General features: G+C 37.7%; 1 protein-coding gene and 1 non-coding gene across 9 annotated transcripts in view; one reads left to right on the top strand and one right to left on the bottom strand.

Moving 5' to 3' along the window:
- CPEB3 (cytoplasmic polyadenylation element binding protein 3) overlaps positions 1-27,838 on the bottom strand; it is a 199,480-nt gene that overhangs the window by 103,494 nt on the left and 68,148 nt on the right. For 6 of the 8 annotated variants that reach the window (XM_070470647.1, XM_020869971.2, XM_020869966.2 and 3 more), the window contains exons 3-4: positions 11,202-11,361; positions 4,169-4,225 (exon numbers count right to left, since the gene is read on the bottom strand). In XM_070470647.1, the coding sequence (XP_070326748.1) occupies positions 4,169-4,225; positions 11,202-11,361 (217 nt within the window). The remainder of the gene's footprint in view (positions 1-4,168; positions 4,226-11,201; positions 11,362-27,838) is intronic. The other 2 variants (XM_070470648.1, XM_020869972.2) reach the window with 1 other exon arrangement.
- Positions 11,856-11,928, top strand: TRNAS-GGA (transfer RNA serine (anticodon GGA)). Its single transcript has one exon. It is a non-coding gene; the product is annotated as a tRNA-Ser (tRNA).

A 27,838-nucleotide genomic window follows, 5' to 3' on the forward strand; every position in this document is an offset into this window, starting at 1 on the left:
GTTCTCTACCTGAAAGAAGAGCAACTGACCAGTCAAAAGGAACAAAGTGGATATACTTGGCAGTGATCTGCAGTGATTTTCCTAGAGTAAATCACAGCACCAGGCATTCTGGTTTTGAACATTAATTTGACCATAACTTTGGTTCATTTGACTGATAATGAAAGCACCAATATCCTTTTCTGAGGATCATCATAACACAGGAAAATGCACCAAGGCAGGTATCAATCCCCTATAAATCCATAATTGCTAAACTCAACTCTATACCTAGAGTGTAATCACAGTCACACACAAACACACCAAAGAAAACACACAAGCTTAGGTTAAGTGTTAGAAAAAAATATGGCTAATAAAACTACTACATATATAGCTGGAAACACTCTCAGTAGTCTCCTTCCTTCTAAAGAAGGAAAAATAAAACTACATTATGCAAACTTACAGTGTTTTTGGTGTAAGGGTAAAGAGGATGAAAAGAGAGAATTGTTAAAAACCTGAGAAAAAAAATACATGAACAGCTTAAAAGGCAGGGACACATTGTTTCAAAACTAAGTATATCTTGGAAATACCAGACAAGTGGCAGAACTTACCTACAGATCAGAATCTTCCCATCTCTGCTTCTGTAGTTCTTTGATAGTTGGAGGACTATTATTTTGGGGACCAGCCAAAATTTAGATGTGTCTCTTAGGTTTCCTCCCCAGTGGTTGGTCGGCTAATTCTTACTAGATTCATTGTCTGTTTATTTGTTTTAATATTTGTTTATTTATTTTCTTGGCTGCACTGGGTCTTGGTTGTGGCACACAGGCTCTCTAGTTGTGTCACACGGGCATGGACTCAGTTACCCTGCATCATGTGGGATCTTGGTTCCCTGACCAGGGTTCGAACCTGCATCCCCTGCATTATAAGGTGCATTCTTAACCACCACACCACCAGGGAGTAGTCCCGATTCATGGCCTTGAATAGGGAAAATCAGGAGACTCTCTGGCATTCCACAAATATTGCCAGTCTTTCCACACTCTAAATGTCTACCGGTTTACTGTTTCCTATAGCTACCCTCTTCTCCCAAGCTCCATTTTCTGGCTTCTAGACGACATTGGCAGTGGTGATTCTGAGAGGAAGGTACAGCTGGAAGACATGCACTAGGAATACCCCAAAATGGGAAGGTGGCCTATTCAAAGCTGGGGAGTGGAAATGAGATATGAAAATGCTCACCAGGACACCTCTCTCTGTTGCCTCAAGTCAGGAAAGGTGACAACATGGTACCTTCAGGAGAGTGTCGGGTTTGAGCAAGATCAAGAAAGTAAAAGAATGGGAGATTTTCTGAAGATATAGCACACGGCAGTGTTACGAACAGAGCTGGGAAGCATCAATTTTGCGTAGCAAAAAGGGGTAATAAAAAAAAACTACAACTGACTCACATTTCCTTTTTTAAAATATTTAACCATTGACTAAACTCTCTTTAATTTTCTTAGCCAGTCCCTTCTGGCCTGAAAATATAGTTCAACTTCAACCCAGCATCTTTGAATAATCACAAATTCTGAATTAATAAAGATTTACTGATCTGTGACCTCATCTCAATGTGATTTGTGACCTCATCTACATGAAGGTTGAGGGAAAATAAGTACAGACCAGTCACAGGACAGTAACTGCCAGGCTGGCAAATTGTAGGCATAAAAGGGAAGACAAAAAATACACATGCTGTGTTTGTGCATGTTATATACAAGTTACCAGGTGGGCTGGGTCCAACTATACAAGGGGAAGAAAAGGTTTATCACAGCAAATATGTCAAAACCTGTAGACCTCATAAGTATCTACCAAGGAGAATATTTTGTTTATTCTTATCATTTCAAATTGAAGTCAACTTTGAAAGCAAACTGACAGTAAGTAATGCAAATGTCAAACCCTGGTTGTTTTTATGGTTTACTCTCAGGAGCCTACAGGGCAGTACCTATAGTCATTTGAAGATGGATGTGCCCTGGTATCTGCCATAATGTTGTAAATATGCATAATTCATCAACATTTGATACAGATATTGACAAAATGACCCTTTTGGTACTTTAAAAAATATTACAGCATCACAGAATCTTCATTCTGAAAGCAATCATTAAGATGACCTAATTCAGTCTCTTTCTCTTAGAGATGAGGAAATTTCAAGGCTAAATGGGGGATTTAAACAACATGTACAAAGTGGAAAGAACAGAAACGAAATCTCTTGTTTAAAAGCAGAGATTAAAGAGAATCAAATCAAAGAGAATCAAAACCTTTTAAAAAGAAAAGTGTCCTTTAGCTTCATTCTTTACACAGAAAATCATAAATTACATACTCTCCCTCTTGCAGAAGAAGACTTATACCATGGCAAATTAGGTCTTTTCTAAAATACACACGTATTCCTTCAAGCAGATACACTATCATGTTGCTCTTTCCCTGGACATTCAATTCTAAATCCCATCATCTAACTGAAGTGTTCTCACAAAGGTTCACAAAATTCCCGTAGTTCAGCAAGCTAAGCATGTTTATTAATCCTCACCCTAAAATACCTACTTCTAGGAAAAAAGTTAGAGGTAGCAGAACCTAACTATAAAGTGACCTTTCTTCTAGAAATTAAAAAATAAAGGTGGATAGTCTGGAATTTTCATTGTTTTCAAGACCCCCCGAAAGAGGAGGTAGTAGCTATTTAGAACAAACGCGTGGACCGAATTAGGACCCGCCTTATCAAATAATGCCAGTGGTTCTCAGCAGAGCTCCTTGGAAGGCAGGCTACATGTCAGAACCAAGAGAAATATGGAATATATATTTTAGAGATAACCTAAATATGCTGTAGGGGACACCAATGGCATTTCATCATCCTCACTCAAGCAAGAAGAAAAGGGGTAATGTTGTAGACAACAGTAGATTGACCCAGTATGTCTTCCATGTGTACTGAGAGTCAGCTTGTATGTCAGGGAGGAAGAGAGGGGACAACCTGATATCACTCATTTGATGGAAAAGAAAACTTATATCCTGAGGGATTCAATGGCTTGTATTGTCCTTTAGACAAGGGACAGTTTCCATTTAGGAACTGTTCTTCTGCAAAGTTATTAGGTCCATAGACACTAGGAAGGAGAGTTGATGCCAGCCAAGCATTTCTTGCAGTTTTAATATGACTTTCTGGCTAATGAGGCTTTGATGTTCCAGAGCTCAATCCAAAACTATACTGACAAAACTATCACTAAGCAGCAAAGCTACTGCCACATTCCTACGCAAATTCCACTAATGGGGGACTCCTGATGTCCAGTTTGAATTCGGCACCTGTGGGCTATCTACCACAATGAGAAGATTCTGAGTTACAATAAGTTGATCTATTTATTCATACTCTCTAGCCCAGTCCCTCTCTCCTTTCATCTCCCACCTTCGTCCTGCCCTCCTTTCTTCCCCCAGTGCAACAGAATGCAGCAGAGGTCAGCAAAGTTCTCTGTAAAGGGCCAGACAATAAACAGTTTAGGGTTTTTTGGTTCTGCCATTGTCGAACAATAGTGAGTGAAAGTCACTCAGTCATCTCTGACTCTTTGCGACCCCATGGACTGTAGTCCGCCAGGCTCCTTTGTCCATGGGGATTCTCTAGGCAAGGATACTGGAGTGGGTTGCCATGCCCTTCTCCAGGGGATCTTCCCGACCCAGGGATCAAACCCGGGTCTCCTGTGTTGCAGGTGGATTCTTTACCATCTGAGCCACCAGGGAAGCCCTGAACAATAGTAGCCATAGACAATCCATAAATGAATGGGTGTGGCTGTTTCAACAAAACCATTTACAAAAACAGGCAGGGGGCCAGATATGGCTCCCAGGATGGTAATTTTTCAGTCCCTTGTATACAGTAGCAGTTCTCAGACTTTAGCCTTCATCAGAACCACCTACAGAACTTAGTAATACACAGATTTCTGGGCCTCATCCTTAAAGTTTCTGATTTTGAAGATCTGTAGTGGGGACTGAGATTTTGCATATTTACTAAGTTGCCAAATGATGCTGATGCTGATGGTCCATGGATCACACTTTGAGAACACACTCTGAAAGCCACTGGTATAAAATAATGGTCCTCACTGCAGTCAGTGGCAGGCTGAAATGTAATGAACAACTGAGAAAGCGGAAATTACATGCTGTTGATTGCTAATTTTACAGAATATTTCATATGGAGACTTACTGTTAAGTGCCATAATATTATCTGTTCCCGGATGATGGAAATTTATCCCCATGCGTCCTAAAAAATAAAACAATTCTGTTTTAAGCACAAAGAAAAGAATGCTTAAATATAATCACAAATATATTGCACAATATGAACATTATAAAAAACGAAAACAGATTAAGCTAAAAACAATGCTATTAAAGCCCACAGCAGTTACAACAGTTTTAAATCAAGTCATAAAACATACACACGAAAAATCTTAAAACAAAGCCAAAGTCTCACAAATAAAATAAACCAAAACAAAAAAGAAGCTTCCATTGTAATAGAAAATTTTAATGCATCTCCCGCATTCCAATTTAAACATGCCAACTCCCTGGATTACACATTTTATTTAAACAATTTACACTGCCCTTCAAATTCAAGCAGCAAAATAATGAATTCAAAGTAGTATATAAACTTGAAGCTTAGAGAGAATCCAAAGACAAACATTTCAAAGCGGCTCAAAATGCAACATAATGATCAAAATGGCGAGCAGAAGAAAGATGTAAATTTACATAACAGATATAGTGGGGAACAATTACTGGCCAAAAATTTAGGGTTCCTGTGCTGCCCCTATCACTAACTAGTTAGATGACCTTTGACATAATACTTATGTCCAGACCTTTGTTCTTACAGTAACAGGGGGCTAGATGCTTGTTTTTGTATGCTGTATGCCGTCAAGCAAAGAATCATTTATATATTTTTAAAGAGTTGTAAAAACAAACACAAAAGTTAAAAAACAAAGAATAATGTGCAACAGAAACCATATGGCCCACAGGCCTAAAATATTTACTCTCTGGTCTGTAAGATGCCAAGTCTGAATCAAATGTTTCAACTAATAGCCTCAGGGGTTTAAGAGTGGAAGATGTATCAATTATTTGGGAAAAAGGGGGTGGATATGATTTACTTATCATATTCTGAGGTATTCAAACTTAACAAACAACCAGTCACTGAAAAATCTGCCCTAAAAAATCCAATCACTGGCAATCAGAATTTAAGAAAAGGGTGCATTGAGAGGGTCTCTCAATCTCTGACCTAGAAATATTCAGGTATTGGTGTTGTTCCCATAAAGCAGGGATGCTCTCTAAATGTTTTCATAACTATAAAGGGCTATCAAGAAAACCAAGCAAGCCCAGATTTACCTTATTCAACTTCTATTTCCTGTGCTACAATCATTTATGGTAAAGAATTGTGTAGTTTATTACTACTACATCAAATAATAGTTTTTATGTTTCTGGGACTCCTTATGTTCCCTAACATTAAGGGGCACCCCTCTCTGTAGTCCTCCAGAAGTTGGATCCTTTTTATACTCTTTCCATCAGGTCTTTAAACTTTTCAGCCTGCAAAGATGAGGCTGAAAGGAAAATCTGTAGTTCGATTCTAATTATCATCCTCTACACTGATTACTTCCAATTCAATCTTTCTAAAGATGCAGCAAAACAAGAGCCTTAGGCAATGTTTTGTAAATGAAAGTATCACTACTTGCTGAAAAGAAGAAAATTTTTGCCCTTTCTGGTATCCTTCCCACTACTGTTGGCCAATTCGAGGTCACTTTAATGATCTCTAGATCAAGATCATCCACTACAGATTTTATAAGAAACTCGAGTTTGGTGTCAAATCCATCATAATCAATTACTTAAATGTAATCTAATTTTTCCCAACAATATGCAAATCCTTTTTGTAAACCGCTTATGGCTTCTTTAAGCTACTTTCTCTACCTCTTCAAAAATTAATGTCTAGATTATAAAATACAATACATTTTCACTGGAGAAAATGAGACAATACAGAAAAGTGAAAAAAAACAAGATCATCAACTAAAGACGAGCTCTGTTAGCATTTTGATTTATAGTCTGCCAGTTTAGGAGTATATATGTGTAAAGGTTTCTTATCTAAAATGAGGCTTATTTTATAATTTTTTTAAATTTAATATATTGCATGCCTTAAGTTTTATGGTTATTTGGGATTTTGAAGGAGACAGAAAATATCTAAAGCAAAAGAAAAACTGACTCCAAACTCAGATGAGGCCATTTCTTTTTTCTTCCTTTTGTCCAACAAATACTGCTGTTTAATCAGCTGTGAAAATAGAATCAAGTGTGTGACATCTGGTGATTTTTGTTAATGCAGTCTGGTGCTGCCAGCGTGACATTTTGTCACCTGTCCATGGTCTGCTATTTTTAAATTGTTCTTGTCAGCTAGCTATCTTTTAAGTATAGTGTAAAATATAAGGTTTCGAAAACTGGAAGGCATACTTGGTTTTACTGAGTTAAATGATGCTGTGGAAATCTGAGACTGTGTCCCACTTTCCCCACTGCATAAGGCCTGATAAATGGGGGTGGGAGAGGAAGGGGGCAAGGTTGGAGAATAGGGTTACATACAGTTATTCAGACTGTAAAAATCAGAAGCTCAATTCATATTCATGTTTAAGACGCTAGTTATAAAAAAACTGTCTCTACTGTTATTTAAAGTTTCAGAGTCAAACTAAACCTATACTTATATAAGTCCAAAGTAAAAACTGGAATTTTTGTTAATTCGTAATTGATTATGAGAGTCACCTCTCACTTCTGCAATACCGTTAGGAGATAGGGAACAACTGCTGTATCTTTCTCTAATCATTCCCATATGTTCTAAAAAGTCAAGTCCTTTCGAGACCTTTATATAACAGAATGTGAGTGCTGTGTTCTAGAAAACGTAAGACAATGCACATTCTACTGGATTCTATTTCCTACCAATTTTCCCAATAAAGTTTTAGAGACAATGTCTCAAAAAAACTATAAGATAAAATAATACATTAGGTAAGAATACAATAAAATGGTGCTTCAAATCCCTTTTAAGGGAAAATTATAAAAGTATGGTACTATACCATTTAAAATATGTTTCAAAGAACCACAAAGCAAAAGAAATGAGGTTCAACCGGAGGTCAAATCCTAGTTTCTTTGCATACCAGCAGTGAATAATTTTTGGTATGTTATCAATTTCTTTGTGCCTACATTTCCTCATTTCAGGCTGTACTCTAGCACAATTAAAGCCAGAAATTTCCAGAGGTATATCCAGGATTAAGTACCCTTAATCTTTTTCTTACTCTCAGGTGATTATAGAGATATGCTAAAAGGGTCACTGGACAAAATTAATGGGAGTTACCTACTTTAAAAAAAAAATCACTCAACTTCTATGTATTGTCTTCCCTTTTGTGTAGAACAAAAACAATCACTTCTTGCTAACATAGAACCTGTGCCTTAACAGTTTCTGCAATCAGCTAACTTTTATACAAGACAGACTGATATGGGCCAAAGGGAGGTAATACAAAAACAGAACTGGAGCAGTAATTCAAGTAAATAAAGAGACCGTATACTTTTCTGAATCAACTAAACGTAATGAAGGAGCACTTTTTCTAAAACAAGGTGACCTCAACATTTCAGAAATGGAGCCAATTTTCTGTAAGGCTGTGTAATGCTAAATGTTTCATCAGGCACTACCCCCAAATAGCCAGCCAAGCTTACTCCTCTGTCATAACATGCAGGCTAAATGGGATGCGAGGTAAAGCTTCATCATTGGTAGCAACTCAGGGGGGTACAGGGATGAACCTTTCCCTTACCTCTAATTCTAGCTCTCTTGATGCCAGAAATCCCCCTAATTCTCATAGCCAGGAGAAGAGTTAGCATTCCCTATGTCCACTAGAAAAGAGGACAGAGGACAACTCTTCCTACTAAGGCCTCACTCATCCTTCCCCCCCACTCCGATTCAAGAGAAGAGTTGAATAAAAGGATTTCTTACTGAAAACATTTATACAATGAAATATCACTGTGAACTTATTTTCCTCATGTTCACTTTATGTACATCATGAAGTACTTTCATTTTGCAGGAATGTAATATCCTACCTAATTATTTTTTTTACACTATTCAGATAAAAAATTTTGGAAAGCCAATAAAACTTAGAAGGATTGTTTTTCTTTCTCCCTTAGGTAGTTTTTTATAATGACAGAATGCTTATCCTTCAGTAATCACTACTTGTATCTATGGCAAAGTCACAATTTTGACAGCTTGCATTTGAAAGCCTTCAACATTTAGCTGCAGCCTAGCTGGAAGGAGTAAATACTGTGGGGACAAAAAGATTTACTTTATTACCTAGGTCAGGCAGAGGCACACCACTACCACTGCTGCGGTCTTTATGTCACCTTCACTTTATGAACTAGGTGCTTTATTTTAATGATGAAAACACTAATCTACGTAGATCAATAGCCAACTAAAGGCAGAACCAGAATTCAAACCCAGGTTTGAATGACTGCAAAGTCAAAAAGGCTGAGTTGAAATTTCATACCCTATAGAGAGAATATAAAATGTCTGGAAAAATGTTAATAAAAATAATAATCTTTGTTATCTCTAGGTAGTAAGTTTCAGGTGTTTTTTCACTTTTCTTTTGTCTTTTTACATACCATTTGAATTTCTTACAATGAGAATGCATTTTTTTCCTAAAGAAAACTGAGATCCAGAGCAAAACACCAAAACAAATAAGCACACAAAAAACCAACTGACTCTCTAACTTGAATTTACAGACTCTCAAAATAGTCTTCAAGTAAAGGAGGATATTAACGGCAGGAGGAAGAAAAGGATAAATAAGGAGCAGTGTTTTTAGACAGACTCATACAGATGCCACATAATAGGTACCCTAGCCTATCCCTTTTTCTTAAAGCTTGATTCACCTAGATATTTCCATCTTTTGACCCAGAGACCCTCTCTATGAATTTACCTTTAAAAAAAGCTACGTGTAAGAACTCGTTCATGGCAGCATTACCTTTAATGGAGAAAAAGCTAGAAGCAACCTAAGAGTCCAAAGTTAAGGTCTATCAATAAATTATAATGGCCAGATAAAAATAGTGTTTATTATGCAGGGGGAAAAAAGATACACCATCACAATGTTTCTTTTATTTTTTAAATTATCTTTCTGTTATTATAATGTGCTCCATTTTTAAAGTAAAAAATTACTGAAAATCTTTCCCTTAAAATGCTGGCATCATGATTATGTTTTTAGAAGTAATAAGGATCAAACACGTGGTGCTATAACCATATGTAACTGTCTCCCAGTTGGAAAACGGAAGCAGGAAGTTCAAACACCATAACTAGGGGACAATAACAAGGTGAGGTAACTGACCATGGTAAGTAGTTCATTCATAGGAAATCACTGTGAGTGGTATGAATTGTGAAGTTGTAACCATATTGAGACTGTAAAAATGCATATATTAAATGTGCTTCTTAGGTCACACTATATCTTAAAGTACAATTCAAAAGCCTTTCATAGATGAAACCTCACATTTGCAAGTGTACTGGAGAAATTTATGCAGAGGTACCTGGACAGATAAGAAAAAAGGGCCCCAGGGTTGGGGCCGGGGGGAGGGAGGTTTAAGAGAGAGGGGATATATATATATAAATATATATATATGTATAGTTATGACTGATTCACAGTGATGTATGGCAGAAACCAACACAACATTGTAAAGCAATTACTCTTCAATTAAAAATTTAAAAAAGGGGGGGGCACCAAAAGTGGAATAAGGTATTTACCCTGTTCCACAGTACGGTACCCTCCACGCACTTTAGCAGTGCTGCTCTCAACAGAGCATGACAGCTCCTGCTTAATCAATATTCACAAAAACTCTAGAAAATTATTTTATAGACCATAATCTAACATCTTTTCACAATCTTTTATTGCTAGAAGAATACAGACCAAGATAAGACAGACATGCATAAAGAACAAGGGCTGACTTCTTTAGAATAGGATGGGCTTACAGCTGTTCCTGGTAGAGAAGGATGACAAATGTAGCCTTAGAAGATACTAAAAACACAAAACAGTCTGTGAATATTATGTGGTTTTTTTTTTTTAACACCATTCTCACTTCTAAGTGAAATTACCATGTACCTAATCTTTACTGAAGAAAGATGTGGTAACAGTGACTAAATATAACAATGACAAAAAGAGAGGCAGTTTTTTTCCTACTTCTGAAGGCCTTAAAATATAGCTTTTCTCAAAATCTTTTATTTTCTTCACAGCCTGTTAACTACTTTCTTTTCACTAGAAATTGAGGAAAGCAGCAGAAAATCATGAGTGTGACAAGAAAATGATGAAATAGATATTTGGTGTGGCGTGAGGAAATGACTGTCACGTTCCCAGCCAGTCATATCCTATATAAGAGCCTGCAGAGAACCAGAGGGGATCAGATTCCTCACAACTCTAGATGACATAAGGGTTCACGTAAGATGAGTGTCCCTGTGGCTAACTCTTCCAGTTTTCAGATAGTTGGGCTCTCAACCCAAGTACAATGGCTATTTCCACAGAAAAATTCCATTTTAGTATTTTAAAATATCATAATGCCCCCAAGAACTCCTATAATCCATAACAAGAACTATCTGTAATTGAGTGTAATATCACCCCCTCTCCTGAATTGACATGGGCTCTAAAAATAGGAAATCCTAATATTGCTGACCTTGGGACTTTATGCCTTATATTTTACCCAAAACATTTTCCCCGTGTTTAGCCTTAAAGAATGCCAAGTGTCACTATCTGCTCTTAAAGACTGTGTAGTGATACTTCCTGCCCTAGGAAAGTGATTGTATTTTAATAAAACCCTTTTCTACAAAGTTTTCTGACTGAGCCTTTGGAGATTAAATCTCATACTTCCTTGCAGTAGACTTGGATTTAAATGAATTAATCCAGGTTCGGCCAAGGATTTCAAATACACAAAGCCCAGAAAACCTGGCTTCTGGTCTCATGCTATAAACCACGACCTCAGCTACCCAACACATGCTTCTGCCAAGACATTATGATTAAAGCAGTCAACCGTGATTATGGTAGGTAGCTGAACCCAGGTTTAAAAAAAATCAACTTTAAATACATTCCACAATGCTTTACAGAAGCAAACAAAAAGAAACAAACAAAAAAAGAAAAACAAAACACAATTAATAAAAAGCTGATTTTTGTTTAAAACACCAAGCAAGGAATGGACACATGAATATTCCTAACCTGCAAAATGATTCCTCCACATTATATCAGCGAAACTCATTGGTGGGCCACTGGGAGGGTAGTGTTTACCTTTCAGAGGCTCATGATCAGTCCTTATCATATCCATTAAGGAGTTCTCCAACGAGTGCAAGTTAAAAGTGTCATAGGGCCGACTCCGGTCCTAAAAATAAAAACAAAATAATACATAAAATTACTTCATAAAATGAATAGCCATATCATTTGCTTCTTGCCATGGATTAATGACATGAATCAAAACTCCAGGTAGTTTTAATAATACACAGTCATTCTTTTCATTAAGAACAATGACTTGACAACATGAAGTTTAATATGTTTTCATAATTAATTAAATTGTACCCTTTTCCCTAATAATTCTTTAATGTATATGCCCCCACTACTTCAGACCAATTTTCTCTCAAATGAACTGAAAAAGTAAATTCAAGAGTCAAGTGAATTGACTTTGCCTTCTACCCTTCACAATTTGCCTCTACTATCAAATGAATATCCTATTCAAATGAATAGAAATTTTTTTCCCTAGAGAAAGACACTAAGAGCTCAGTCTACAAACAGAAACATTTCCCTGAAAAATCAAAAGAAGGCTATAGTTTCAGTGTAATTAATTGAATTGGGCATCTTTAATAATTATTACTAAGGGCTTCCCTGGTGGCTCAGAGGTTAAAGCGTCTGCCTGGAATGCAGGAGACCCAGGTTCAATCCCTGAGTTGGGAAGAGCCCCTGGAAAAGGAAATGGCAACCCACTTCAGTACTCTTGCCTGGAGAATCCCATGGAGGGAGGAGTCTGGTAGGCTACAGTCCTTGGGGTCGCAAAGAGTCGGACACAACTGAGTGACTTCACTTTCTTTCCATACATAGATATACTTTATAAAAATTAAAATGTGTCCAAAGTACTAAAATTACCTTTTGAAAAACAATGCATGAAAAAACCTTTAACCCAAGGTTGTGTGTTTTCATGATGTTATAATCAACAACATTTTGAAAACAGAGAGCTAACACAAACTAAATGAAGAAAAAAACTGTTCTACTGTGTTTCATTTAAGCCCATGGGAGACCATCACCTACAAATTATTTTTAGTAGTATGAGCCTAAAAGGAAGTGTGGTTCATGGCCTAACTTAATACTATAGAACAGATTTAGTTTGCTTTTGTTGAAGAAAAGCAATACAGTCATAAACCTCAACAACCACACCAAATCAAACTACAGCAATGAGAGATTATTTTCAGGGTCCTGAAGAGTTTATCCAGCTTTGCAAATGATCACTTATCCTCCCCTTTGAGCAACAAAATAACAAAATGACCACCTAGAGGAGCAAAAAGGGATACTCTAGGTAAAAACCTCAGCTACAGTCATCATTTTCCAGCTAAGTCTTAAAATCTTGGGGAGCTGTTTCCTTCTGGTTTCTAGAAAGTGTGGCCATATACCTATCCATGGAGGTGGAAAGGAAGGTGGCATTTCCTCAGCACTGAGCATAAAGTGGGAACCCAGAGGGTAACTGAAGGAATGAATGCAGTTAAGTTTGGCTGCAGGACTCAAGAAGAGCCCTAAACTGAGAACCAGAAGCAAAAGTGCTTGAACAACTACAATCAAAGAAGGGCTTCTGGACATCATTATCTACCTCTCCAGTCTGTGCTTGAAATTTCTTCCTTTATACAAATGAGGGGATTGAACTAGATTATTTATAACATCCCTTCCAATCCAATACTTGTTTTTAGCTCACACATGAAGAAGGGCACAGATGTCTTTAAATTCACACATGAGGTAGAGGGCACAGATATTTTCAGATGCTACAGAGAGAAATTTCTTTCTCACAAACCTTTAATGACAAGCTGAGGGCCAGACCCTGGTGATTCAGAGATGAATGTTATAACCTAGTCCCTGTTTGCAAGTAACTAGTAGAGGGAGACATAACCAGTTAAAATAAGAGTATGACAGGTGTTTTAACAAAGGAATGTAAACAGTACAATGAAAACTAAGTCACATCTATTTCTTAAAGAACATACAGGGGCTTCCCTAGCAGTCCAGTGGTTAAGACTCTGTGCTTACAATGCAGGAGAGATGGGTTCGATCCCTGGCCAGGAAACAGATCCCCCATGCCATGCAGTGCAGTCAAGAAAAAAAAAAAAAACAGACGTATATTTGTGTGTGTATAATTCTTTTTCAAATCACATTCTATAAAATCGTGTCTTAAATCTGGACCTGTTATTTAACCAGCAATTAGGCTTGTCTTCATTTATTCTTGAAGTCTTCAGTATTCTCAGTGGCAAAATGGGATCCTGGGAAGATTAGGGTGAAAGAAGTTAAGTATTCATTTTACTCACATTGTATCTGTCAAAGAGCTAGCACTCATCATTTCTTTGCCTTTTAATAATTTTATTTACCTATTCACTTTTGGCTGTGCTAGGTCTTTGCTGCTGCATGGGCTCTTCTCTAGTTGCACAGTCGCAGAGAGTGGGGGCTACTTTCTAGTTGCAGTGGCTTCTCTTGAGAAGGACAGACTCTAGGGGACTCGGGCTTCAACAGCTGTGGCTTGTTAGCTCAGTTAGTTGCAGCTCCCAGGCTCCAGAGTACAGGCTCAACAGTTGCAGTGTACGGGTTTGGTTTCTCCACCAAGAGGTAGATCTTAGTGGAGATCTTCCCAAATCAGGGATCAAACCACTGTCTTCTGCATTGACAAGCTGATTCTTTACCACTGAGCCACCAGGGAAGTCCAACATTTCTTTCTTTACTGCTGCCCTCCCACCCTTCTCTGCCTACACTCCATTTTTTTCCTTTTTAACACTCAGCAATTACTTGTGCACTCATGGATAAAAAAGAGTCATGAAATGCTTTCTTTGGTTCTCCACTTTGGTCCCTATATAATTTAAGAAGGTCCCTTCTTTTGCCTTTAGAATCTTGCTACTGATTACTTGTTTTGCTTTGGGTTCAAGTTATCAGTGGAAACTCCAACTATTTATGGAGTAGAGCTTAATTTTCAGAAATGCAAGCTTATCTGTACCAAAATAATAAGTATCATATTCTTTGCCCAAAGCAAGAAGTAAAAAAATATGCTGAGGAGTAGTCAAAAGGACAGACTATTTCTGGCACTGACAATCCCAGATTGTGTCTAAGAGCCTTCTATCATATGTATCCACACTTCTAACTAGAACCCTGCAGATGTGGGACTACTTCCAAAAAGGCTGATGAGGTGAAGGAACTATTTTTTTAAAATGGCTGTTTGAAGGCATTTTAGAATCTTTCCAGCCAGGACAGTGTTTTTGTTTTTTTTTTTTTTTCATTTAATTCTTCATATGATCCTTCAAGGTAGATAACATTCATTTTACACAAGGAAGGTAAGGTTCAGATAAGATTCAAACCTGGATCTGAGCTCCAAACCAATACATAAGAAGTATAAAAACAGGTCCAAAGAAGTTGATCTAAGCTATATGGGATGGTAAATGAAAGTTCTACAGAAGCATAGCATTGCATCTAATTACCAAGGAAATCACCTTCCTGGCAAGGCGGCAGTGAGTTTCTGTCAGAGGACTATCAGATATTAGATGACTGCCTGTCAGAAAAATTGCAGCAGACATTTGGAGAAGGATTCACATATCTAAAATTGTTCCCAACCTGTCATATGGTTAAAATCACATGTAGAATGGTTAAAATGCAGGTTCCTAGGCTCTGGCTAAAAGCAACTTAATTATAATTTAAAAAGAAATGAATAGGACTTTGCTGGTGGGTACAGTGGATAAGAATCTGCCTGCCAATGCAGGGGACATAGGCTTGATCCCTGGTCCAGGAATATGCTACATGCCACGGAGCAACTAAGCCCAAGCGCCATAACTACTGACCTTGCACTCCAGAGACTGTGAGCCATAACTACTGAGTTCAGCGTACAACTACTGAAGCCTGTGTGCCTAGAACCTGAGCTCCACAACAAGAGAAGCCATCACAATGAGAAGCCCAGGCACCACAACAAAGAATAGCCCCTGCTCGCCACAACCAGAGAAAGCCCGAGCACAGCAACGAAGACACAGAGCAATCAAAAATAAACAATTTTTTAAAAAAAGAAATTAAATGTCCTAGTTATTCTTATGACTGGCTAGATTTGAAAGCCAGACTGGATGACTCTTCAAGTTAAGACTGTATACCCGTGAGTCTGATCACTTAAATGGGACAGTAAAGTAAGGGGAGAGACTAGACAACAGCAATAAACCAGCTGGGTCACTTTGACAAGGGTCAGCTTTGTAGTCTCCTAATTGATTGTGGGTGAGAGAAGCAGTTGGTGGCCTAGTTTTTAAAAGAACAGACTTTGAAATCAGACGTCTGATTTTCAGATTCTGGCTCTGCCACTTGCTGGCATGTCATTCTGAACAAGTCTAAGCCTTGATCATCTACACTTATAAAACGGCAGTGAAAAGAAATCTCTTTTTATGGCTGTTTTCAGTACTAGATGGCAAAGTACAACAAGGTATCTGTACCTCGTTGTACTAATACTGAAATCTGTACTAATATTGGAATATTAGTGCGCAACAGATGAAACAAGTGAAATGCACAGTGGAATCTGCATCGGCTTCTTAACTGAACAAATGTCAATAAGTGCTGAGAGACTTACTTTCTTACTAAAATTAATTCTGTCTATGCCTCATCAATTTATATTTACCTACGATTCACCCTTCTTAGTTTTATAAGTAGTAAATGTTGTTGAATTAACTGATTAACCAGGAACAAAAAAGATAGAAAAACTAAAAAATGTGAATTGAAATTCATCAGAAATTATGCACACAGAAAATCAGACCACAATTTATCATTTAACAACACAGGTGACAAATGGCAAATAATCACATAGTCTTTTTTCCCATTAGTTCTGTTTCCAGGTATAGGGAGTAACAAATTGGGAAAACACCTTTTAAAGCTTGCTTTTAACAAGCAAGCATATCAGGATGTATTAGTACATATATAAATAATGTTTCCCATTACTGACTCTTTTGTCCAGAGATAAGGAAGGACAGGTGTTATCAGTTAGATGTACACAGAGGCAGCCCACCCTCACTATATAGTTCATGAGGCCTGCTTTGCCTCTTCCCCTAGCTTGACTTAATGTTAATACACTTACCAAGTACTTAATATGTGCCTGACACCGTTCTAAAAATGCTAATGTCTTCCCTCACAACTCTGTGAGGTAGGTAGCTTTTACCCCATTTTATAAATTAAGCAATTAAATCTTGGAGACAGAAGTAGCTGGCTCAAGGTAACTAGGCAGAACCAGGACTCCCTGTACTGCTTCCCTGACTTCCTCCTACTCCTTCCACCTTAAATCTTTTTCACAAACACCCACCTCAACCTAACCCTGACACAGTCACAGAGAGGACTCTTTGATCCCACCCTCCCACACAGGCAACCTAACCCTCACTTGCCCTTGGTCAGTGACCCTGGTTCTACTGAAAACTAGTTAAATTCAAGAGGAAGTTTGATCTACCCTCCAGGACAGCTTCAGGTAAGCCTCTCCCAGCCCTATTTCATTTACTTGCCTTTTTCTTGGGAGAGAAATCCAGGACCCTTTCCAAACCTTTCTGGCTTATCCCCAGACATTTCCTCTCCTAGAGATACAAAGTCAAAGCTGCAAGGGGCCAAGAGAGCATTTAGGGAAAAAAAAAAAAAAAGCAGCTCTGGAACCACATGATAAAATTAATCATGGTTATATAACTATTCAAAGTCACAAAGCTAGTCAGAAATCAGGATGTGAACCCAGATACGTGACTTTCAAGTTCACACCAGTAATGCTCCAATGCTCTATACTGATCAGTTGCCATGAGTCCCGTGAACAACGGGAGCTTGGCTGGGAGCAATGGGGCAGAGACAAGATCAAAAATTAAAAGGAGGACAGGTGTCTGAAACGGTTAGCAAAGGATAAATGGGGTTGTGAAATGATATCAAAGAAAGAGGAGGAATTTCTGAAGAAGGTGTTTCTATTTATCATAGGGCTCCAGCATACGTAGGATAAAATATTTCAAGGTTAAGGGCATTCAACCCATGAGCAAGAACCCACAAAACTAGCCATTTCTGAATTTCTACCATACTGCTTTTATTATCTAATCAGTTTACATTATTTGAAACTATCTCAATTCCCTGTCCTATACTATAAACACTGTTTAAGGGAAATGAATACACTTTACCTATTTTTAAATGGATATTTAATTACATAATTAAAAATATGAATATATTCTTCTAAAACACACACACACACATTATAGAAAAAGCAAAAACTGCCAATCCTCCTGCCTTTTTTTGCACTAAGACCATTACATACTTCCGGCAAATATTCTTTCAGATTTTTAAAAATATACACACATACATACATAGAAAACATATATTATTTTGCTATTTTTTGCTAAATGTGAAAATATGCATGCTGTCTTGCTATTTGCTTTCTTTGATCAATATTGTGTTTCTGAGATGTTGTGTAGTCGCTCAGTCATGTCAGACTCTTTGTGATCCCACGAACTGCAACATGCCAGGCTTCCTGTGCATCACCAACTCCCAGAGCTTGCTCAAACTCATGTCCATTGAGTCGGTGATGCCATCCAAAAATCTCATCCTCTGTCATCCCCTTCTCTTCCTGCCTTCAATCTTTCCCAGCATCAAGGTCTTTTCCAAGGAGTCAGTTCTTCATATCAGGTGGCCAAAGTATTAGAGCTTCAGCATCAGTCCTTCCAATGAATATTCAGGACTGATTTCCTTTAGGACTGACTGGTTTGATCTCCCTGCAGTCCAAGGGACTTTCAAGAGTCTTCTCTAGCACCACAGTTCGAAAGCATCAATTCTTTTGCTCTCAACCTTCTTTATGGTCCAACTCTTGCATCCATACATGACTACTGGAAAAACCACAGCCTTGACTAGATGGATCTTGGCTACTTTGGCACAATAGTTTCCTGACCCCTGGTTTCTATGAAGGACACCACTACTAATGAAACATAAGGATCTATGGAATCTGACAGCTCTGAGTAAAAATCCAAGAGGCAATATATGCTAAAGATCAGCATGTAGTAATCTCAAGCATAGAATATGCTTAAGAGTACCAGAAAGAATGAACAGAACATTTCATAACAGATATTAGGTGGGACAGGAAACAATTAGATGAGTAGTAATATAAAATTTCTGTTTATCACAAAGTAGAAGTCTAGGAATTTATAGTTCTAAACCAATACTGCTGTTATTTGCCAGAACATATCAAAAGCAGGAGGTCCCTATATCAAACTGAACTTTACTATAGTACCAAGCTGCTTGATAAACAAAAGATTACAACCTTTCTCACATAAAGGAAAATCAATGTCACTAAGCTATGGGGAAGAGAAAAAAAATAACTTTTCAAATGTAGATTTTCATCTCATCTTCAGTAGGTATCAAGTCCTTCAGTCAATTCTAACCATCCCAAATGAGATTGTCATATTTGCAGCCCTCTGGAAAACATGATTGTAGACTCTCCCCCGGTCACTCAATAGCAAGCAGATGCGCCTTTTATTCAACCTGAAGTCCTTGTAAAGTTGAGATCTCTCTCACTTTCTTACCTTCAGAAAAAAATAATTGACCCCAGCACCTGCCATGAATTTTAAAATTCTTTAACATTATTGTCAAATCAATTCTCCATGCAAGAAATTCTCAAGAACCTGCAACACAGCCGTACATAAAGAAATCAAAGTTTTCTCATCCTTTTCTTCGTAAGGATGACCAATTCCAACCACTCAAACTTTTCATCAGATCATATTTTTTCCTTGCTGTACAACAGCAAAAGAATAGTTTGACCTGCTCTGAGAGATGCTCAAAAACGAGATGAGTGTGACAACTTGTGGGACAACCCAGGAGTTTCACCTCATCTCATCCTGTTCCCTGCCACCCCAATCTTTCTGCACAGCTCTCCTCACTGGTTTGCCACAAGATGCAGTAAGAGGCCCAGTTTATCAGACACAGGGAAACATGGCTCTTAGAATGTTATTCACCATAAATGACATTCACTTTGAGGCCAGATCTAGCTGGGTAAATACTGGCGGGGTCAACCGGACAAAAAGTACAAATGCTTGTTGCTACCACTTCTGACTGTGGTAAACAGCTCAGAGCTAAGTACATAAGCACTTTTAAAAAGCGTGATTATACAATTTAGCAGTATGCTAGGTAAAAGGCAGAAAGTCAGACCTAGGAAGGACACAGAAAGGGAAAGTGGTAACTAGAGAGGTTAGAAGAGCAGGGTCCAAGGAACTCTGAAAATTGAAGTTCCCCTTTTCCTAGTTATTGTGCATATGTGACTAGCTGGTGTTGTCCCAAAACTGTCAGGTAGCAGAATATCATCCCAAGTAGCTGATTATTAGACATAACATAAGGGAAGCTTGACCTTCACAACCAAAACCTATCTTAGAATATTATGCAAAGGTACATATATTCTCTATATTGTTTTCTTGTTACTGACCATAAATGTCAGAATCCATCCACAAAACTGACAATTTCCAGGTATTGTTGGATTCTACTGGTGTTCCCAACACCAAAATCCTAAAACTCCAGATAATCAACACTAATGCTTGTTATCCTCAATAAACTGTAACTTCCATGGGAGCAGAGATATACCTTATTTCTCCATATTTTCACCACCCACTAGAGGCCCTGGCATATAACAGGCATTCACTAAGCTACTGCTTTACATTTAAATCATCCTCCCAATGGCTTCATACTGCAAGATTTTCATTTAAAACTAACAAAGAATCACATACCTATTAGAGAGGCTAAAACCCAAACAAATAAACAAAACATCCTGACAATTCCAAATGCTGACTAGGACATGGAACAACTCTCATAAATTGCTGGTGGGAATGCAAAATGGTACTGCCACTTTGGAAAAACAATTTGGAAACAAAAACACATGTCCATACAAAAATCTGTACATAAATGCTCACAAAACTTTATAAAACAACTTAACTTACAATTTCCAAAAACTGGAAACTATGCAAATACCCACCAAGTGGAATATTATTCAGCAACAAAAAAATGAAATACTGATGCTCTCTAACATGGGCAAACCTTAAAAATACTATGATGAGTGAAAGAAGCCAGTCACGAAGAATCACGTATAATTCCAATTATCGAAGATGTCCAAAACAGGTAAATTATCCAGAGAGAGAAAAGTAGACTTGTTATAGCCTAGGGCTAGGACAGTCAGGAGGGAAATGGGGAGTGACTGCTCTTGGGTACAGGTTTCTTTTGGCCATGACGAAAATGTTCTAAAATTAGATAGTAATGACTGACACACAATTTAGTAAATATACTCAAAGGATGAATGAATTTCTTGGTTTATGAATTATATCTCAATACTACTATTATAAAAAAAAGAAAAAAGCTTTCCTAAGATTTGAATAAGAATTATGATACTGCCTGAAAATCATCTAGTTTAGTCACAGCACATAAGTCCTAACAATTTCTTGAGCTATGACTGAAGAAGGCAAAGTATGTTCCATTCAGGAGTCACTGAAGGATCCAGGTAATGAAATCTAAATCACACAGTAATGAAATTCAAAAGGCAACACTGCTGCTGCTAAGTCGCTTCAGTCGTATCCGACTCTGTCTGACGCCATAGACTGCAGCCCACCAGGCTCCCCCGTCCCTGGGATTCTCCCTCCAGGCAAGAACACTGGAGTGGGTTGCCATTTCCTTCTCCAATGCGTGAAAGTGAAAAGTGAAAGTGAAGTCGCTCAGTCGTGTCCGACTCTTAGCGACCCCATGGACTGCAGCCTACCAGGCTCCTCTGTCCATGAGATTTTCCAGGCAGTACTGGAGTGGAAAAGTACTGGAGTGGGTTGCCATTGCCTTCTCTGAAAGGCAACCCTCCTGCCAGTCATATAACTAATGCCATCCGTTGTCACAGTATGTATCATTTCTATTTCATTTTTTGGCTGTACTTTGTGGCATGTGGGATCTTAGTTCCCCGGCGAGGGATCAAATCAAACCCATGCCCACTGCAGTGGAAGTGTGGAGTTTTAACCACTGGACTGCTAGGTAAGTCCCTTCATTTCTGTTATAACGATGTCTTTAATGTTCCTCTGGAAACCCTCAAGCAGTTGCTGACCATATTACCCACAAACAGCACCTTTTCATGTCTCCTATTGGTTTCTGACAAGTTTTTTTCTTTTTTAATCCCAGAGATTTCAGTCTTATACTGATAGTACCATGACTTTCAGAGACCCAGCTGATCCCATTCACAACCTTTTAAGAATGATATGCTCCAGTAGCTACCTAAAAGCACTACTAAGCCATAAAATATATCTTAATTCATAAACACCAAAACATGCTCTGCTGCTGTTCAACTGTTTGGCTCCAACAGTTAGGTGAGGTGACAGCAGAATTTGCAGATTCACCAGAATCTGACAGGGGCCGCGACGCAAATGCTTCTGCTCTGGCCCCTTGTTATCCTTTGATCCCTGTATTTAAAAACTGGTCAGCAAAATACAGCTGCTTTAATGCAAATAGTCTTATGGCAAAGAAAACAATAAAGCAACAACTCTGCCAGTTTGGGCTAGCACCTGTTTAGGGTTCTTCTCCCCTTCAGAAACCAACAGATGATGCCGTGCCCAGCGTCCACGTAGATTAAGAGCTATGGACTCTAGCTTTTTGCTGTCACTCCCCGGTCACCACTGGAGATGTCACCAATGTTCTGTGTGTTTATTTTTAAGCAGGGAACCTGGTGAGTACCAAGAAAATTCACCCCATATTGATGGACTGGAACCAAAGGAAGAGAAGCGCATTATGTTTTCTGTTTCCAAACCCCTCTCTTCTAATGGAAGGAGGGAAAAACAACCCCCACCAAACCGTGCTTCTCCAGTTTACTGTACAATCTCATCCGAGTCCAGATGAGAGCAATAATAAAAACAAATTAAGTAACAACAAATATAATAGGATAAGTATAGTTAAAAGCTCTGTCTTAACCATTTTTAAAGCTGTATTCTTTTTTAATTTGAACAGGCTTGCTGCTGCTGCTGCTAAGTCACTTCAGTCGTGTCCAACTCTGTGCGACCCCATAGACGGCAGCCCACCAGGCTCCCCCGTCCCTGGGATTCTCCAGGCAAGAACACTGGACTGGGTTGCCATTGCCTTCTCCAATTGAACAGGCTTACTCCCCCTTTATGATCACTGGCTCTGACATAAAACAATGCTGATTTACAAAAATAGCTTCCAATTTATCTCTAGAGAGAGGGAAATGGGTGGGTATACTGGTTTTCATTACAAGTCTTGTAGAATTTATTAGGTCACAGCAACCATATAATGGATAATTAGTATGTGCCAGACCCTGTACTCAGTACTTTACTTGGGTTATTTTATTTAATCTTTACAATTTTCCTATGAGGTAGATATTATAATCTCTATTTTACAGACGAGGAAACTAAATCTTAAATTCAGTTCTCAATACAAATCAGGTGTCCTTGGAGAAGGCGTACCACACACAAAAAATTATTTGTTATGTAAGAATTCCAGGAAGAAAAGAACATCTATAAATCCTCAGCCTAATCTTCCATTTAAATGTTATCACATTTAACATGAAATTGTTAAAGTATCTAAAATGCAAAGCATCTACATTTATTAAAATATTTGGTATTTGGAAGGTTAAAAAAAAGTTTAGTTCAAAATGAAACCCGTATCATTCTTGTAATGCTATTCTAAGGTACTTTAGAGATTATACAGTAAAATGCAATAATTTAGATTAAGGGAAGTTCGGTCAGAATTTCCAAAATATCTACATCACAGAATATTTTTTAGAAGAACAGCTTTATCACTTTCAAATGTCAGTGCTAACAAGATTTTGCCAAGTGTGCTGAGGGCTGTTTTTCTACATTTATTCCACATACACTTATTAAAAACTTTAATATGTCAAGCATTAAAGATTAAGAAGTTAAGTGAGGCACAGCCTGTCCACAAGAAGCCAGCTGTCTCGCTTATAGATAATTACAATATAATGAGGTAAGCACAATGACAGAGCTATGTGCTTGGAATTATGGGAGCACAAATGACAGAGACATCAAAAATGTTTCCAGAAAAAGAAGGCCAGAGGCACAGAGGCTTGCATAGACACCTGGGTCCAACTTCCTCAAGAAATCTGGAAGGACCCAAAGAGATTCCTCAAAGGAAATATATGGTATGGGCTATAAACAGATAAGACTCATTTGTAAATACTATTAACAATAAGGATATAGCTTAGGAAACCATTTCTCCAGGACAGTATCAGGTTAATTTGTATGTGAATGTGCCCAACTTCAGAATAATATTCTACCACAAAGGAGTCCAAGTTTATTCTAAAGACTATGTTTTTGTGGCCTTAAATCTTTCCCCTGGTATTCAACTTTGGGGATCTGGAAGAAAGTATTACCTTTATCTGTTAAGTCAGATATGCAAATATTTATTCACTAGCATCCTAAAGCAACAAGTAATCTGATTTCCTCCTGTTACCTTTTATTTACAGAGTACTTTACATCTCTGAAAGCATTTTCCCACACCTCAGCTCATCTGAACCTCATTAGGGTGTTCTTTTGAGACTTACTTAGCATGCCCAGTTCCACTTCAACGTATCCCAGAACGTTGTCGTCTTATTAAACCAGCAACAGGGCTAACAAAAACTCCTGGAATTAAATACTAGCAGAACTGATCAAAACTGGCTCTGTGCCCAGGACTGTTTTAAGCACTTTACATGTTTCCTCTCATTTTTTTCTCATAAGAGAAAGAATCTATGGAGATCAATACTATTACCCTGTTTTACTAGAAACTGAGGCAAAAAGACATCAAACAGAAAGTGTCTTAGATAGGAGTCAAACCCAGGCAATTCTAAGCTTTAAAACCATGTGCTCTTCTGTATCTAAGTGGGTAATCACTCCTAGTTAATATTTTTCATTTCTGTTATTATCTAGCCATTATTTTTCTATCATTCCTGGTGTGGAGGGATATATGTATGAAAAAGAGCTGTACCTTTTTATATTATTGTTTCTTATTCATCAAGCTGAATCCTATAGGAACAAGAGAAAGCAAAAATATGAATAATTCTAAAGTGATTTTTTTTTCTGTCTATAATTTTCAATCTTTCCCACACCTATTAGATGACTGAAAAAACCCTAATGTTTTACTTCAACTTGTGTTTCAAACACTACTTTGAGGGAAGTGTTTACGTTTAAGTGAAAATTTTTCACTTAACTTGCTTTTTAAAAGTAATTAAAGTAGGACCTTGTTTTGAGGTGAAGACATTTGGAGAGTCTTAAATTGACTCAATTCACAAAAATTAATTTTATTTCCAAAATCTTGTGGGAATTTGACAGCCTAACAACTGAGATACCAAAGCAAAAAAAATTTACATGTAGACATAAATAAATACACAACCACAAATACGTTTGTGTATATATACATATTCTTTCCATGAACTCTACTGTCACTAGAATATAATATAGCTTCTGGAGACAAGAAAGAACAAGCAAGTGGACTGGCTGTTCTGATTATCCTCATTCAATGAGACTATGAGGTGTGTATAGTATTTCAAAAGGAAAGACTCAAAAGACGGATTTCAAGGCACAAGTTGAGAAAGGAAAAAAGAAAGAAAAGCCAAGAAGAACTAAAAAGGAAAAAGCAGAAAGAACTCACTATTGGTACACCCACATACAAAAGATAATCAGTCTTGGGAATTCCCTGGGGGTTCAGTGGTTAGGACTCAGCACTTTCACTGCCATGGCCTAGGTTCAATCCCTGGTCAAGACACTAAGGTCTCACAAGCCTGAGGCAGGGCCAAAAAGAAAGAAAATCAGTCTTTTCATTGGGATGACCAATGGCAGCCAGAATGATAACACTGCTGCTCTGTAGATAGGCAAAAGTAAAAATTTGTAAATCACAGCACATTGAAAAGCACTCAGATTTCAATAGAAATGGCAAGCTACTTAACCTCCCTGTGAATCACTTTCCTCATATGAAAAATGAAGATAACAATAACACCTACCTTACATGGATGCTATGAACATATTGGCAAAGCACTTAGTAGACTATGCAACTGAATGCAGCACCAGGCAAATGTGAAATAAACAAATGAATACTATTTGTCTCTATCATCACCTAGGGAAGTGAAGGTGTCATATAGCATGGTATGGCAATTCAGAATGAACCTTAATTCCTTTTTCATGAAGTAATGATGAACTCAGGTAAAAGTAAGGCATGATTTACAGGCTGCAAACTATGGAACTGTGAAAGAGGCAAGTGGCAAATAAATTGCATTCAAGTGGAACTGAATACATATACATACATCTCTCTCTATATGAATGTGCGTGTGCTGTCACTTTAGCAGTGTCTGACTCTTTGCGACCCTACGGACTGTAGACCCCCAGGCTCCTCTGTCTTTGGGATCATCCAGGTAAGAATACTGGAGTGAGTTGCTATGTCCTCTTCCAGGGAATCTTCCCTGACCCAGGGATTGAATCCGAGTCTCTTATGTCTCCTGCATTAGCAGGTGGGTTCTTTACCGCTAATGTCATCTGGGAAGCCCCCTCTCTCTATATATATATGGCACATGAAAAACCTACAGTAATTATTTTGAAATAATAGAAGACAGGGAAACTGTTGGAGATCAAAAGAAAGGAGGGAAAATATTATGTATACACATACCCACATACAGTCCTCCCCTCACACACACACACTCTTTGACTAAGACCTAAACTACTAAACAATCTATAGTCACTTGGAAAAATCGTAGATATGAATAAAACCTCAAGATATACAGTGCTTCCAAAACTACTTTTCATTTGAATAATTTTATAATTTTGTTGACAAATCATCTATCATATATTAAAACTATTTCATTCAAAATGTAAACATAAAAGCTCAAAGATAATATCTACAAATATTTTTAGTGATAACAAGAATGCATGTAAAATGTTTTTGTCAACTGTGAAGAAAGCACCACATAAAATTAATAGAAACAGTGTCAGTACAATATATGCATTTAGTAATTTCTGGGAAATATTTGTTGTTCAAAATACTCACTAGCTTTAGAAAATCTGATGAAACATTCGACCTGATGGAAACAGAGACTAAGCCTAGTAGACAGTCTGTCAAGCATATTAAAAACCTCTTATATTTTCTTTGTAGATTATATATTGTATCTCTCTATATGTTGTTTTAATGATGGCATGCTAATGGAAACCATAGATTTATGCATCAAAGTAAGAAATAAAATAGAACTCACAAGTTATAAAACTATATAAAATTTTTACTTTATCTACTTAAAAAAATTCTAACATGTAGTGGAACTAAACGCAATTTTGTTCTGTATTTTCCAAGTCTCCTGTAAATGTGTTATCATATTTTTGTAATTAAAAAAAAAAAGAGAAAGAAAATAAAAACAACAGGTGCCCTGGCGGGGGGCGGTGGGGGGGGGGGGACTATACTATGATTTGTAGTACAGACATACTGTGCCAAATCATGACATAAAGCACAAACTAAGACAAAATTGCTTTAAACATCCATTCACTCAGACCCATTTGTTCTAACACTATATATTTACAATATGGTAGCCTCAACCCACATCAGTCTAGAGTGACTAAAATGTTGCTAGAACAAATTGAGATGTGTTGTAGGTGTAAAAGCACATCCTATATTTTGCAACATAGTATGAAAAGAACAATGTAAAATACATTGTTAGTAATTCTTATATTGGTTACATGTTGAAATGATATTTTGGATATAGCAGGTTAAAAACAATATATTACTAAAATTAATGTCACTTGTTTCTTTTTACTTTTTAAATATGCTACTAGAAAACTGAAAATTATTCTATGTGCCTTGCAGTCCATTTCTTTGGGCAGTGCAGCTACAGACAGATTTAATGACAACTCAGCTTGAATTCCTATATTCCAAAGTTAAAATCACTGACTATTCCAGAAATTAGACTAGTTTACAAATTTAACCAATCCCTGCCCAAACTATGCTAATTTCTGACCTAAAACCACCCTATGACTAACCTCAGTCAGTCAGTTCAGTCGCTCAGTCATGTCCAACTCTTTGCGACCCCATGGACTACAGCACGCCAGGCTTCCCTTCCATCACCAACTCCTGGAGCATACTCAAACTCATGTCCATAGAGTCCATGGTGCCACCCAACTATCTCATCCTCTGTCATCCCCTTCTCCTCTCACCTTCAATCTTTCCCAGCATCAGGGTCTTTTCTAAGGAGTCAGTTCTTTTGATCAGGTGGCCAAAGTATTGGAGTTTCAGCTTCAACATCAGTCCTTCCAGTGAATATTCATGACTGATTTCCTTTAGGATGGACTGGTTGGATCTTCTTGCAGTGCAAGGGACTCTCAAGAGTCTTCCCCAACACCACAGTTCAAAAGCATCAATTCTTTGGCACTCAGTTTTCTTTATAGTCCAACTTTCATATCCACACATGACTACTGGAAAAACCATAGCTTTGACTAGACGGACCTTTGTTGGCAAAGTAATGTCTCTGTTTTTTAATATGCTGTCTAGGTTGGTTATAGCTTTTCTTCCAAGGAGCAAGTGACTGCATGGCTGCAGTCACCACCTGCAGTGATTTTGGAGCCCACAAAAATAAAGCCTCTCACCATTTCTATTGTTTCCCCATC

This window comes from Odocoileus virginianus, chromosome 7 (assembly GCF_023699985.2).
Source record: "Odocoileus virginianus isolate 20LAN1187 ecotype Illinois chromosome 7, Ovbor_1.2, whole genome shotgun sequence".
Taxonomy (NCBI): Eukaryota; Metazoa; Chordata; class Mammalia; order Artiodactyla; family Cervidae; genus Odocoileus; species Odocoileus virginianus.